Source organism: Cyanistes caeruleus, chromosome 4 (genome assembly GCF_971803275.1).
Source record: "Cyanistes caeruleus chromosome 4, bCyaCae1.hap1.1, whole genome shotgun sequence".
Classification (NCBI taxonomy): domain Eukaryota; kingdom Metazoa; phylum Chordata; class Aves; order Passeriformes; family Paridae; genus Cyanistes; species Cyanistes caeruleus.
Window position 1 is genome coordinate 33,647,806 of NC_141704.1, and position 16,371 is coordinate 33,664,176.

General features: G+C 43.2%; 1 protein-coding gene across 1 annotated transcript; it reads right to left on the reverse strand.

Moving 5' to 3' along the window:
* Positions 1-30: 30 nt before the first annotated feature.
* On the reverse strand, positions 31-16,357 carry DESI1 (desumoylating isopeptidase 1). Its single transcript, XM_086885753.1, has 6 exons — positions 15,910-16,357; positions 6,877-6,898; positions 5,898-5,967; positions 5,129-5,238; positions 4,267-4,389; positions 31-3,126 (listed from the first exon to the last, which is right to left on the reverse strand). Exons 1-6 carry the CDS (start codon positions 16,181-16,183, stop codon positions 3,033-3,035), a joined length of 693 nt encoding a protein of 230 aa, XP_086741879.1. The 5' UTR covers positions 16,184-16,357; the 3' UTR covers positions 31-3,032.
* Positions 16,358-16,371: the final 14 nt, after the last annotated feature.

Consider the following 16,371-nt stretch of genomic DNA (forward strand, 5'->3'; position numbering starts at 1 on the left):
CCGTGTGGACACATGCATTAAATCAGAAAATTGTGTTGTATTTCTTTTTATTGTAATAGAAAAAAATCCACAAGTAAACCAAAACATCACTTTCTGCCTAAAGACATTATTAACATTTTTAAAATGGCACGGGGGGGAACCTCAGCAATACAAGAGAGAATAATAAGTGTGGGCAGAAGGGTTCTGTTCCCTTTCAGGAGTTCAGTTTCCCTGCCCCTTTGTCCATTAGCTGGCTGAAGTTCATCACCTATATACATTTACATACACTTCTCAGTCTAACTTGTTTTCAGCTGGGTGGAACATTGAGGGCACAGTCCTGCAATTTACACATAACCATCTTTGGAGAAGACAGGTTTCCTCACAGTCCTACAGGGTACAGGGGTCTCATTACCCAGTAAGACCAAGCAAAGAGGATTCCCTCTTACAGTTCTTTCACCACAAAACACAAAAGTAGGTCCCGAGCCCAAGAGCTCTTTGACTATTGCAAACAATACACGGCTGAGTGAAATTTTAAGGTCACCCAGTGACCTTAAAGTAAGAGCATTATCTCTGCAAAAGGGCTGCTCAGGAGGGGAAAAGGCAGATTGCAAAATGCACAGGGTGAATGTATTTCTTTTCTTTCCTGCCCCAAGAGGATGCAACAAGTCCTGAAGTAGGCAGCCAAGCAGCAACTAGGCTCAGGACATCCCAAGTGGTGGATATACAGGGCATATCTTCATGGTGTAAGTGTGTGGGGTAGAAACCATGGCACCAGTGCGTCCATCACAGGCAGCTGTGCCTGAAGCAATAATTTGCTGAAAGGCAAGCAAGCACAGCTGTGCTGCTTGCAGGTACCAAAGGAGCACACCAGGATGTTGGGCTGCACCGTGTCAGCTCAAGTGTACCTGCTCAACTGAGGAAGCTCCAAGATCTCTAACATGATCTACAGCATTTTGTGGCACAGTCATATGTGTATTAAGATGAAAGGCTGGTTGCTCTTCTCAAACATGTATGGAAATAACATATATACTAGACAGGAAAACTAAGCTATGGCTTAGCAAAACCAAACACCGATCCTTCCTTCAGGATCATCAAAAGGTATTCATAATGGGCTTTCATAGAACATTTTCTGCAAACAGGACATTTGGAGGGGGTAAGATTGAAAGCTTTTGTATAAAACCATCTGTAGTAACTGCTACAGTTATCTCCAAGTCCAGTCTATCAAATGAAATGCTTAAGGAGAAGTTGATGGCACAAACTGAGAACAACAAGGAAAAGGAGCAGCTGGGCTGCAGGGGCCACTGCTGTGCACTGAGAGCAAGTAAGTATGAAACAGCAGAATAGCCTGACAATAGCCTATTCCCATCTGTGCACTGGCTCCACAATGTGCAGGACAACTGAGTATTTGACAGTGACAAAATTGCAGTTTTCCCTCTATTCCAACCCCTCAAAAATACAAACCGTTCTAGTCCACACAGAGTAACAGTGTGGGAAATTTATCAGTCTGCATTATTCTGGGAGAAAGAACCCAGCAGATAAAAGACACCTCGTTTAGGTATGTAAGAAGTTTCCAGTGCAGGAAGTTTGAGGTGCAGGACTGAACTTGCAGCAATAATTTTCACAACAAAGCACTGGACAAAGGGCTGTACATTTGCATAGATGCTTTGTTGGCAGCATCTGGGATGTGCAATCCCCATTTACAGAGCATCAGCATTGTTCTGGGGTTTGTCTGATGTCTTTCTTATATTCCTTCCTAAATTTAACTGCTACAAAATTGTTCAGGAAAGTAGTGTATATACATGCATGAAAAGAAAACATTGTGCCTACTTTTTCATTCCCCTGTTCTTTCCCACTGCAAGTAATTGCAAAGCTCTAAAAATCTTAAACTAGAAGATGCAGTATTGATACAATCAAAGGTTAATCTAAGGACAGGACTGCTTCTGCATGTACCCCAAGAAACTCAGTTCCACAGAAAAGCTTAATTTTACTCTTCCTCATTTTCTTTACATTTGGGGAGACCTAGCACTTCTCTTAAAGAGAGCCCTGATATGCTTGACTGATTTGGATAGGGCAGCACTATTAATGAAACTTGGAACTCCTACTATGTCTGCAGTTGGATATTGAAGGCAGAAATTGGTCCAACTGGTATTATCATGCAGTTGCCATGCTACTCCTGCCTTACTGTACCGTAACTCTGGCTTTGGAAGGGAAAAAAAAACAAACAAGAAAATACAGTTCTTATGCATTAACGATGTCTGTCTATATGCTGATAAGCTTATGAGTGAGAAAAGGAAACATTTCACTTCATTTTACTTTGACCTGAAATTTGTCTCTACCACTTCTGCTCATGAGATTCTGTTCAGCTGGTTCTTTCCCATAACTCTTAGCTCTGGCATTACAAGGCTCATGGTAACCTTCAGCTCCAGGTTCCTTCCCACCACAGCAAGTCCCACTGAAGTTCAGCTTCTGAGTGTGACACTGACACATGGTTCAGCTTCATTGCCTTTCCCATACACGTGCCACTGCAAATATCTAATCAGATGAGTTCAGCTCTTCCCCTGAGCAAATGTCAGTGAAATATGCCAACTAATCCTGGGATACCTTCACTTCTTAGGCTACCAGTACCTGCTCTGCTTTTTTTGCTAGACTTTAGCAAATACCCCCAAAATAGAAGCACTGACAAAACAAAGACATGCAAGTCTGCAAGGGATGTCCAGGACATCCCCTTATTTACTTCAAGTTGTGTCATGGGCTGCTGAATGCTCACGGAATGAATTTCCACTTACCAGCACAGGAGTTATGTAGAAAGTGTCAGCCTACTTGGGCAAGACAGCCTTTATAAATTAGTATAATACTATTAGAAATTATGGCAATATTTTTGGTAGCATTGTCTTACATGCACCCTGATAAATTCCCTCCCCAGGAAATTTTAAAACTTGTCTTATAACTTCTGTAGAGTTAATTCTCATGAGAAATTATAAAATAGAAATCTGGTAGATTCATGTTTAAAAAGGAAGAGGCCTGGTGAGGCTGGGCACACTGGGTCACTCCTGTTAGCTCTGTCCATTATGTCTGCTGAAGGTATTTCCTCCGGGTGGCTGGATCTGGATGGAGTCCAGGAGGGGCCTTAAAGCTTGTCCAAAAGGTCTGAGAAGGTAAAGAAATAAACATCTCAAATAGTTCACTTGGTCAGCAACTCCCATTTACCACTGAAGTGCAGTCACTTCTTAGAGTTCAATCAAACCAACATTCTAGAAGCATATTTGAAGACAAGACTTCCAGTACAAACTGAAGCAAAATAATTTAACCTATTAGTTTACCCTTCAGTAACTAAGAAACTTAAACATGATTTTATATAAGGTAGTTCTGAGTCCTAACATGCCTAGTCTGCTAATGTAATACTGTCTGAAACCAGCTCTCAGTAATTCATTCTACTTAAGTGTGAAAACAAAATCCCTATTATGCAACTGCAGTGTTCCATAAGTACATCAATATTGAGACCTGCCAAAAGAATAGCCTCTAGCTTACTTAAAATACAATGGTTCAACACTCCCAGAATAATTTCTGTTGCAATCTGTAGCACCTGGTTTATCTTTCAATAGGACTCACTCTGTTACAGACTTTATCTGATTTTGAGAGATCTGAAGGGCTAAGAGTCCAGGGTAGAAGACACATGTCTCACAAATAATGTGTTATACCACTGTTCAGAGAAGTAAGACCTAAATGATGGAGCCCACATCATCCTACTGGGATCCTCACCAGCTGAGAGTTTAAAAAAAAAAAATCTGAATTACAAGGCAGGAATTCTTAATTTCTTTTTTTCCCCATATCCTCTTCTCCCACCCAATCTTAGTTTTAAAACTACAGCATTAATTTTAAAATTGTACCTCCCCTGCCTGTTCACAAGCAAACTGACACCTCTGCTGCCATTATGGTGCTTAGAGAAATTACTTTTAACAGATACTGGCTGTCTAAGAGGGAAAAAAAACCCCTTGCACTGTTTTCTGAAACTTTCCAAGCTTGTCTGGTCACATACAAGAGACCATCACAAAGTAGCTAGTGCAAGTTAAAGGCAGAATGACAACCTTCTCCTGTCTTTTGGAACACCAGTGCCAGTTAGCACTTGTCATACAGTGTTGCAAGTGTTGATGTAAAGAAAATTGCATCCTCTCCTTAATCTTATGCTGGTTCTCAGACAGATCCATCAGAAACTGGTACTGCTGGCTCTGTCAAATGTTTAAGCATTAGCATGAAGCAGCCAGAGAGAGGAGGGGCATCCATACTCACGTGGCAAGAACTTCAGATGGAAGGTCAGTGATGTAGGAAGGGATTTTTTTTCCTGTCAGAAACTGTGCCACTTCATTACTGAAGGTGTTGCAGTTATGTTCAAAGAGGTTATAAGACTCTCCTCTGTGCCACAGAAAATAAATTGAAACAAAACCCAACAGATTCAGCAATAAATCTTACAAACAGAAAAACTTACACCTGTACATCTCCTTACATTAGCACTTCCTTGCCCCACCCGAAGAATTCCAAGGCAAACAGGTAAAATACACACATCAAATCACCCTCAAATTCAATTGAATCAGGGTGGAAAATGACATCTCTCTGCATTCCTGAATTTAATACAACCATTTTTGGGAGAATAGGTGAGGTCAGGTTTCTTCAATTAAAACCACAGTAGCAGTAATGAGAAATCACAGGAATTATTGACTCTGAAAGACAGCCAGAACACTAAATGTTGTGGTTTCCTATTCTTGTGAGAAGCAGAGTAGACTCTTTAACAGTCAAGACCTTGCTTCTACTCATGTGAAAATTGGCAGCTTTACTACAGTGACTACCTATGACTCACAGGGCAAACTGCTATTTACTGAGAGATTTAATTTTCCCTGGTGATTCTCTCAAAAGCATTTCAGGCATTATTCGATTTTACAAAAAACAGTGTGAAAGACTTCCCAGAAGAATGCTTCTTTCCCAGACTAGAAAGTAGCTCCTTGAGTTTATTGGTGCATCAGTCCAGTCCATATTTGAAGAGTACCAAATGAGAGAGTAAGTGGACAGAAGCTGTGAGCTGGATTGATTTCATAACACCTTCCTCCCCTCTGCACGTTTTTGGTATACAAGTTTTCCAGTACAAGCTGTTACTTACCGGAACATAGATTCGCCCAAAGAGGAAAGGTATTCCAGAAAAATTTCTTCAGTGACTTCAGTGTTCCCCAGATCAACAACTGTGTCTGGAGGTCCAAGAAGTGTCCCTCCCTGTAAAAAAGAACAGCCAGAAGATAATGTCAAATGATCCAGCTGATTTTTTTTTTGAGTTTTGAATTTATTCTACTGAATAAAGCTATTATGGTTTGTCCAGGCACAAAAGAAGGAACTTTTGGTGTGTTTGTCAAGAAAAAAAGCCCTGCTGGCCTCCCTTGTTCTGCACTCAGGAGAATGAAAAGGAACATGCAACTTCCATTTCAGCTGGTAAATTTGGCTCTCTGGGCTGAAAGCTCTAAGATATGGCAAAATTTTGCTTTAGAAGCATGGCCTATCCATTTTACCTCTTTAAGAACAGAAAGGTCTGAGAAAATATCATAGTTTGGGGCTTTTTTTCACCCTTAAAAAGTCTGCATGCAATATTTAATGACACAGAATTGGACAAGGTGTCACTGGCAAAGCAGTTGCAGAAGGTGTTCTGGACAGATAGACTGTACCAGAAGAAGCAAACCCCAGCCTGAACTGGGTTGGGCTTAAACCATGCTCCCTTTACCCTCAGTACCCTCAGTACCATGGGAAACCGTGACAAGCAGCTGGCTTCAGCATCTGTCTGAATTTAGAAGTCTTTTGCTGCTTTTCTAAAAGACAGTAACACAAGCAATTCTGATCTGGTAACCCTGTAAAAAATGATTAGAAAATTAAGTTTAACTTACAGGTGCACAGCTGGAGATTCCTCCACTGCCATAGAAGAATTCATCCTTATGGACTATTATGGAGGTGTGCCTGCCACAGAGAACAAAAGAAAAAGTTGAAATAAAGGAAAAAGTAAATAGCCTAGTACATAAATCACTGATAAATTTATGAGCTCAAGGACATAATGAAGGGAATAACTGAAAGAAAAGGTCAATGTGTTTCTGTGAGTGGGCACAGGATCTGCTGGGACATGAATGGATATGGAAGCAATGATTATCAAGCCTACTGTAATTCTGCAAGCAGTTAGGAAAGAACAGGCTTAGCTAAGAGCTCAGGCATGAGCCTCTCTCAGCTAACGGGCTGAGGGTGAGGTCAGCCCTCAGAGATTGAACTAGCCCTGCTACCACACTGAGACTTCTCACTGGCTGAGAAGCTGGTCAGACAACCACTGGAGATGGATCAGTAGAAAGGAAAACAGATGGACAAGGGTTTAGGGGTTTTCTTGCCTCTGAAAAAAAAAACCCAAACCCAAACAAGCCTTCTTCATCTGGTATCAAAATTCTTGGTATGAAATATAGGAAATTAGAGATTTTTTGTGACTGAATACAGATGCTGCTCTCATATGGCAGAAGACTTGATCCTGTAATACCTTCTTCCCACCTACTCTTTTACTCTCATGTTTAGTCATGCCTGGAATTATAACACAAAGTGCCTGGGACAAGGACACGATTTTACCCTTGAAAAAGTACAGAGGTGCACAAAAACACAACTACTAACAACACCCTTTTCCATGGGGTCCACTGGGCTTTGAACAGTGGTTTTACTAGCACCTGACTGAACATCATCTTACTGCCAGTCTGCATTCAGGAACAAAAAGTATCTTGGTCTCTCTTCCACAACAAAATATTCTTAAGATCTGAAGCATATATAATTGCATATTGAACATACTTCCTACACCAGTGTTATTGCACATGATGCAGTTTAAATCTAGTCACTTACCAGATGCCATCCAGCTGTTTCCCTGTATGCAGAGAAAAGAAGAGTTATTAGCAATGTATTTTCCAGATTTCAGCCTACGTTCTGTCAATCACTTAGGAACCATGCTTATCATGACAGCAATACCAAAGGTTTAATCCAGAGTTGCTTCTAAAATGTCCAGAATGTCTTTCAAATTAACTGCTCAATCCACACTACTGTTGTACTTCTTCCCTCCTGGCAGGTAGAGGTAGCAATACCATCCTATCCTACCAGTGCTTACCTTCTTTAGGTGTTTTCTCTACAGACCAAGAAAGAAAACATTTTCCTAAAATTAGAGTCTTCAATCAGGAGCAGAAGAGTTGAATTTGACAGATTTCATAACTGCAGGCTACTAGCCAGCAGAGTGTATTATTCAGTTCTCATTTTCAGTAACTGATGAGAGGTCTGACAAACACATGACCAGTGGTGGTAGCCTCTATAATGTATTCCACAATTTCCTCCTTTCCCTCCCTCTCCCTGCCCTTAAAAATTAGTTTAAGTGGAAGCTGAGGTAGAAAAGTGCAGCACTGAAATTTATACAAGTTACCAAGCTGTGTGTTTTGCAGAACACAGCAGCAAAGACTTGCTTCAGGCACCACTACACTGATAATATAATTGTGTCTCAAAGAAAAGGTCCCCTTCAAAATGTGTTTCCAGTTTCCTAGAAGCAGGAGACCTAAACCTCTCTTCTGTTCATGGTAGGATCTCAAGATTAAACCTCTTTCCGAAAGGTCACCAGCTTTTATGGCTCTAGGCTTATTTTATTTTTCATAACCTAAAGTCTTGGTCCCTGGTACCCTTCCTTTGGGAGCTTGTAGAGTGCCAGTGGATGCTGTGGGAGATGTGTTATAACTTTATTTCCTGAACAAGGTACATAACTCCCAGAAAGCAGATTTCGAACAGAAAAACTACATGCATGCCAATATTTGGTATTCTCTTGAACCCAAGCACTAGACTGAGTACTCCTTTGCCACAAGAAAATGCAATCACTAACACATTTTTTTCCACTCAAGTCTGAAGCAAAATAAGTACCTGCTTCAGATGAGAGTCATGGAAGAGCAGAGACAGGGAAAAGGCTGTTGTGACAATAGAGACATCATCTGAAGAGAGCACACGTAGTTTTGAAGCAGGTGGACTGATCTGTCACTCCCATGGAACACAGCCAGGCAGCAATCACATTCCCTGTCAATCCATTGCAGAGAAACGTAGGCTTGGAGTAGGATGAAGGCCAAAAGAGAATGGCAGTAGTGACAGAAGCAGAATAGTGTGTTGCAGTATCTCAGAAGCATCTGTTGGTCCTTTAGTATGTCCCACTGTTGTGCTTCGTCATCCTTTGGCCCTTGTTCCACATCTCCCCATCAGAGGTTTCACCTTGCACTCTGGAGCTGCCAGCACCCATTGGCCCTGGAGGCTCAGCACCACAGGTGGCACTGGCCTCTGGTTGGCTTTGCCCTTTGGCTTTGCCCGGTTAGTGTTCTGTGTATCTATTAACAAATTATTACACATTTGTTCACAATAAATAAATTTTTCACTAGAAACTTGAACTTTATGTTTCAGACCAGAGAAACAAATAATTTCAAAGGTAGCACATATTAGAATTGTGCCTGCTCTTTGCATGCTAAATTGAAAGAGAACATTTTAGTATTTACTTTCTCACACCCCTGCAGCAAACAATAATGAAAGACTTTCCAGAGAGTTGCCACTTTGTACCTAGATTCTGTAGGAAGGTGCAAGAGCTACAGTAGATATTGACAATGTCACAGATGCTGCCTGGACCTGCTCATGCAATCACAACACCTACCTGAAAAGATCATTGCAGCAAAGGCTACACAATGGGCTGCTCTAGCAAGGTTGCAGCCTGCAATTCAAGGGAGGTGACTCTGTCCTCCAGTTTGACACTTGTGAGACCACATCTGGAGTGCTGTGTCCACTTTTGTATCACCACAGTAAAAAATGCACTGATGTACCAGGCTGGAGCAGTTACTGTACTGAAGAAGAGCTTAGAGAACCTGTGTTCATCCTCAAGAAGAGAAAGCGAAGAGTCTGTATTCCTGTCTACAAGTACCCAACAGGTATGGATGAAAGGGGATCCTTGCTCTACTCAGATATGCATAGTGAAAGGCAACATGTGCTAGCTGGAAAATGGGAAATTCACAATTCAGTAGGAAGCAGCAAAAACATGAAGATGGTCAAAACATTGGGGCAGGAATCCAGAGAGCACGTGGGATTTCAATCCTTGAAGATACTTAGAACTCTGCTGTCCTGGGCTCTGAAGAATTTGCTCTTGTTGGCTCTACCTTGAGCAGGAATTCTAGAGGTCCCTTTTCACCAAAGTAGTTATCTGGTTGTATGTACAAAACCCAAGCAGAATTCTGGAATTGGACTTTGCTTTGGACTGCAGTCCAATCTTTACTGCTACACATGAAGTCTGTAGCAGTCCAAAGGCAGCAACTGCCAGGGCAACAACAGAACAGCTTTTGGCAAGCAAAGCTGCCTATCTTCACAAGGCAGGTCTGTCTGTGGCTGCTCAGCTCAGCCAGTTTGTGCCAACACTGATTTGAAAATCTTAATGAAGCTGCAGACCCACTATTTTTCCTTGGCTCCTAGAAGTCATTAACCAAGCTGGCATTGTGGAAAACACACATCAGATCTGCAGCACTGCTGACAATAAGGCATCTGTGGTAGCTCTCCAGCCTGCTACAGACAAAATATAATCCCTTTCTTCCTGTGGTGGACTGTGTTTGGTTAGAGGCAAGAGTCTTTGATGACAACTCTGCTGGGGGAATCCCAAGCCTAAGAAACCTGCCATTATTGGCCACATATGCATCACCCAGAGACATCCAAGACAGAACTTTAGGTAAACTGCTGCAGTACCCCAGTTTCACAGGTTGGCTGTTGTTATTTCAACTCAAACTGAGCCCCAGACAAATAAATCAATGACCACCAGTTTCTGAGGAACTCAGGCAGCTCCCTTTCCTGCTGCTCAGCAAGAATCTGTGCTGCTTGTTTGTCATGTAAGAGGTTACGTACAGACCTTCACAGATAATCACCTCCCTCCTGAAGTTTTGCTCTGATGGGAATCCTCCTCTATGACTCTGCTTGCCCTTTCTCCCAGACTCAGACACTGCACAGAACAGGTGACAGCTCACCACCACTGCCAAGCCTGATAAGCTCAGGTAGAGCAATCAGGGCAGCCTGCACCGAGTTATGTTTTGCCCTCTGCTTGACATTGACCACTATACACAAAATATTTTGCCCAGAGGCTCTGAAGGCTTGATACACACAAATTCCCCAACAGCATGACCAAGCAAGGCTACAGCATTGCTATGAGTGTTAAGACAGAAGTTGTATCCTGGCCTTACAGCAACACTTTCCAATAAAGCTGCTTCTGGCAGCACTGTCCAGCTTAAAAAACAGAAGCTCAAGCTTGCCATGAACCTCCCCAAATAATCCTATACTGCAATAAAGCTCACATCCCATAGTCAATTGAGTGGATTGTAAGAAGGGATTGCAAACACTATCCAGGATACTGGCAGATATCATGCTTCCTGTTCTTCCACTCCTTGCCCAACACTCCCAACTCCTGTGGTCACTGCAATGTGGGTAGAACTGTGTGCTGCTACTGCCAGCAAAACCAAGCCATTTACTCATGACCTGAGGCTGTCCATTACGGTATAGAGAAGTCTGATTCTCCAGTAATTTCCACTGGAGCTGAAAAACCCTTTGCAGCATTAAACTGCAGGCATTACCTTTGACTCAATACCTACAGTAAAACTAATTCAGAGGATGCACATGCTCAGAATGCAGGACAGGAATGTCCTGATGGGATGATGTTCTTTTAAGCACTTATTGTATCTGAAGGGAGGGTATCAAGAGGATGGATCCAGGCTCTTCTCAGTGGTGACAAGCAATAGGATGAGGCAATGGGCAGAAACTGAGGCACAGGAAGAGCCATCTGGACATGAGAAGTTCTTTACTGTACAGGTGATGACACACTGGAATAATTGCCCAGAGAGTCTGTGGAGTTTCTCTCACTGAAGATATTCAAGAACCATCTGGACACAATCTTGTGCAATGTGCCTGGGATGACCCTGCTTGTGCAGGGAGACTGGACCAGATAACCCACTGTGGTTCCTTCCAACCTTACCTCTTCTGTGATCGAGGTAAAACAGCGAAACAGCATGATGCTAACTAGGTTAACTATTTCAAGGGTCAGGAGGCTGTTGAACAGGAAAGGTTGGTGCAAATTTAGATATACACATTTAGTCACACAACCTTGAATGCATATGGCCATGCTATCAGGTATCAAGTCTCCCAGAGGAATTGCCTATGTGCCAGCTCAGCCTAAAGAAAATGTGAAACAAATCAGCCTGGTTTGACCTGCATCCATTCCAAGCTAATGCAAGTCAAGGTACCTTTTTTTAACCCTACAGACTGTGAATATGGACATGAACAGCTACTATGTTATATTTGTGAGAGTTTAGGGGGATAGATAGCCTGTCAGTCTTTGGAAACAAGATCCCTATGTCTTTTGACTGTTTATTTGCTTGAGCATGGTTTTGTTTTTATACTTTTTTATTTTTCCCTTATTGATGTGCTTCTGTGGCTCTTTCCTAAAAATACTCACTAGAACCTGGGGGAAGATGCCAGTTCAGCATAAATCAGTGTGCTTAAGCATCTCAAAGATTCAATTTGTTTCAATAAGGCAGACTATCATCTAGCAAGTAAGCAAGTTTTTATATTTGCTGTTTTATTTTCTTTATAATGTTCATAGCTCAAATACTTTAATGGTGTTTACATGAGACAGAAACCTATGAGAAAAACAGAACACAAACAATTCCAGGACCCTCATCTTAGTCACAGGAACATGGAGAATGAAGTAGTTAGACTAGCTTCTTGTAAAATCAACTCAGGAGACTGTAATTGTTTGGATACGGGGAGATTTTGAAAGAAGAAGGAAGCCCATATAATTTTAGAATACAATTGAACTGGATTACTTCCATGTTTAGATTTGTCTGGAAGGCCAAGCACAAGGGCCATTAGATACTCACCAATCTTCTTTTCATCACAGTAATTTATTAATCTTGAGGGCCAAACAATGTTGATAATTCCTGTGCATTTTAAATATCAAATGAAAGTGGCACTTGTATATTAATTCAAATTATTATACTGAAGGGCAGAAGAGTTCTGAGACATAAGGGAAGGAACTGTCTGTGCAGATGGGTACTCAGTTTACCCCAATTGGAGTTCAGGACATCCAACCCTCAGTGCAAGATCTATGCCTGCTTTTGAGCTGTTAAGAAATTATAGGAAGCTCAGTATCTTTAATAATATATCTCTGCAACGGATATGTAAGCCCCAGAAAACCATAAAAGACTCTAAAAAAAATAAAAAGTAGTGAACTGTTCTCCTGTGGAATCAGAAGTAATACAATTTGGTCAACCAACATGGGTATTTCTAGCAGTGCACTGCTTTGCATATTGTTGTAATTTCCCTAGGACAATTCATTAAGATTCCTGCGTTTTTTGAATTGAAAATTACTCTAATTAGGCAAGCACATAGTCAAGCACTTTCTTCTATATGCTACCCAGGGGTGCTCAACCAAAGCAAAAAAAACCATCTTAACAGAGAGGGAGGAGCCTGCTTCAATTCCCTTCTCCTTGAGGTGCCTAGAGAGACAGAAGTAGGCTATATTGGGGGAGGGTAATGCATGCGATTTTCATGAAATCCCCAGCAAATGCTGGGAGCAAAGCTGATAGAATATCATGCTGAAGCAATTCAACACTGTTCAGAACAGATGGAGGAGAAGCAGAGAAATGTGCTGGCCTAGGAAAATGGAACCAAGCAGAAGGCACGTTCTTTCAGCAGTTACCTTTCGCTCCAATTCCCTCTGGGCCATTAAGTCCCTACAGCTGAATGCACCACTTAAAAATTTCAACCAAAACATACTCCCAGTCCACTCAATTTATACTACATGGAGTCAAAGTTGTTGTGGTTAACCAAGCTCCCAGCTCACTCTGTGAATCACAAAAGCAATAACCTCAGTTACAGGACAGGAGAACTTTGAGAGGTGCTAGACATTTTTCTTTAAGCCTATGATGCAATAGGATTTTAATCTTCTTAAACACTTCTCTGCCTTTGGACATCTATTTCAAAATCTGCACTGCAAGCTGAACTATTCCCTTTTCCTCTTTACCCTCCACAGAATCAGGTGGATTATGTTTTCTGTCTTGGCAACAGGAATCTTACTGAACTGAGGTCAACATTTCTTATATCACATAGTTGAACAGACAAATGTAGTCATGGACTGAGTCATGGGGGGAGAGGACCAAGAGTAGCTATTGAGAAGATGCAGTGTAGAGCAATATAAAAATTAAATGTGCTCCTTCTGATACCAAAGGCAATTGAACTACAATTTTTCATCATATATACTTCAGAATAGAAATACTCACTAAATTACAGGAAGTTTTCAGAAAATTAAGAATAATAAAAGCAGTCTGGGTAGAAAAAGAGCAAATTTGCCACGAAAAACAAAGACTGCCCAAGGGACAAGACTAAGTCACTAAAGCCTGCTATGAACTGTGCTAAACATCTCTCCCTTCCATATTCATCATTAAACAACAACAAGAGAACTGATACTGGAAAAAGTCAGTATAACATTTAGTAGTGAGAGCTGATCCCTGAAGGCTGTGCTGACATAGTCCACAATACCTCTGGACCCTATTAGCACAACAGAAGACACAGTGCAGTGATGCTCTCACAGCGAGCAGTCTCATAAGACAGGACTCATCCCCCTCTGGCAAGGGACCTGAGCTGCTGTTTTCAAGTCTGACAGAAATTGATTTTAGCACAATCAATTACTGTATTTATTTTTTCCTTTCTAAAACAAGGTACTTCAATTTAGGCGATGTTACAGAATTATCACTCAAAGCAAAAGCACTGTTTCAAATTTGGCATTGATGAAAAGAATACTGAAAGTAGAGATGCCAAGTGTAAATCCTTTAAGAAATGCCTTCATTAATTTCTATGACTTTCCCCAATGACCTACAGTTTATGAACATCACTAAGGAAATAATTGATATTGACCATCTGAAAGTTGATATACAGAGAAATAGCAAGAGTTTTTTTGTTGTTCTTTAAGGAAAAAAAGGTCTGTGTATGAGGTAAGAGGAGCATTCTCTTGATCACTTGGCTTTTGGATAGATTTCCAAAATCATCTGGAACAGAGCTGAGTGTGAATGCACAGAAGACACAACTTAAAGGAAGGAAAAAAGAAAGAATGATTTGTTTTATGAACAATTATGTCACTGGATCCACACAATCTCAAATGTTCTGCAGTCTGCATTGTCACTGTGACCACGCGGGCCTAGCTGGCCACGTTCCACGAACACATCTGAACTCAGTTACCAGGCAGTACTAGCGAGTAGCACTTCCCCTACTACCCAGAAGTGTTCAGGTTTTTAAGCTTTCCTTTTCACTGCTCAGACTCCCAGAACTTTACCACCAAACAATATCATAAGCACAAAGTTTTCAAGTTGTTGTTTGAATAGATTAGAAAGCATTAAAAATTAAGTCATGGACTATGTGTTTTTATGTGGAAATTCAGAAAGCTACAAGATCCCCAAACTGACTTTGTTGGTGAGAAGGGAGCTAAAAAGCTTTTGCTTCATCTATGTGAAGACTGGCATGAAGATAATTAATGTGAAATACAGTCTTTGCTTGGACCAACACTTTGAAATAACAGTGGTTAAATTCTACTCAACCCAAGCACAGGTAAATCATTACCAGCACGCAGGTAGTCTCAAGATTTATAACTCTTAGCACATGATAAAATATGGCTATTTCACCTGACAGGTGAAAAGCTACTTCCCTAAGGGCTACAACAGAAGCAACTCTGACCACATAAAAAGTTTTGAGGTTATCCAGTGCAGCAAACACACATCTCCCAAAGTGGTTGCTGCTTTCTGGATAACAGAACACAATACACATGATCTCTGTACTATTTTCTTCTCAACTTTGCAAACCTATCATTGACCTGCATGAAACCTCATGCTAAGAATTGTTTGGACTTTCATTTTAAGCTTGTGGGAAATCACAGAATCTCCTCATAGGGCAGATGAGCAAAGTGAATGCCAACAAACTGTAAAACAAGATTACACAGAGCCATCTGTTCAGACACCCAAGCCTGTTGAGAAGTCTCATCCCACACAGACTGCTGGTCTGACACGGGCCAGAATCTACCCGTAACAGGTATAAAACACTATCTTGTTGCATTCCTAATTCATGCTTCCAAAACGTCAAGCAAAACCTGTTTCCTTTCCATCCCAAGCTTCAGGTTCGGTTGGAAACGCACACAATCTCGACGAGACATACAGCAGACTCCTACAAACTCTTTGAAGGAGAGGGTGGATGGCTGCACATCACCAGCCCAGCCCGGCCTCGGCACAACATGGAGCCGTTCGAACTCAGTAACCTTGTAAACAGCAGGCGCCTTTCTTCAGCTCAGCCTTCGGGCCGCGGCGCCGCAGCAGCCAGGGAGTCGGGAGCTGAGCTGTCCCTCACCTCAGGGGCCAAGGAACACTTTTAAGCTGCCGTCAGTAAACTCCTTCCGCGCAGCAGCAGCGGGCGGCTGGGGGAGAAAAGGCTGGACCCAGAGCCGCTGGATCTGCCGCACTGACAAAGCTCGTCCCGAAGACCGCGGAGTCAGGAATCCTGCAGCCAAACCCCGCTGTGTTCCCAAGCCCCGGGCCCCCGTGCCAGCCCCGCACATCCCAAGCCGTGCTGCGCCCGCCCAACACCGCCGCCGCCCGGTGCGCCCTCAGGGAGCCTGCCCCGGCGGGCCGCTCCCTCAGGAGAGCGATACCGGGCGGGGAATTCGCCATCCCCGGGGCAGGAGACGGCGACTTCGGCCCCGTTTCCCGGCGCGGTAAAGCCGGACCGCGGCGGTCGGTTGCGGAACGCGAACCCCGGCAGGCGGTGGTGGGGGCGGCCCCGGTGCCCCCGCCGTGCTCTTACCCAGCATGAGGGGGCTGAGGCGCCGGGCCATGCCCTTGGACAGGTCGTACACATAGAGCTTCACGGGGTGCAGCGCCAGCGGCTCCTCCATGGGGGTGCGGGCGCGGCCGCCAGGCGGCAGCCGGAGCCCTTGCAGACAAGGTTGAACGGCCCTTCCCTCCGGGAGACGGAGGGGAACAGAAGGAAAGGGCGGCCCCGGTGCCGCTCCCCGGCACAGCGGCACCAGCCGTGAGGTGACAGACGGGGAGGAAGGGGTGACACTCTCCGGGCGCATGCGCGGCCGCCCCGCACCTACCGGGCCGCTCCGTCACTGCGCGACAGTGCCAGGGGACGGAGCTACAGCCTGGGGCGGGGCCGGACAAGTTCCGCTGTCATTGGCTGAGGCTCGGAGCCGCGCGCAACGCGTGAGATCCTTCCGCCCTTCTCTACCCCACTGCAGCCAATCCGCGCAGAGGGGAGGGA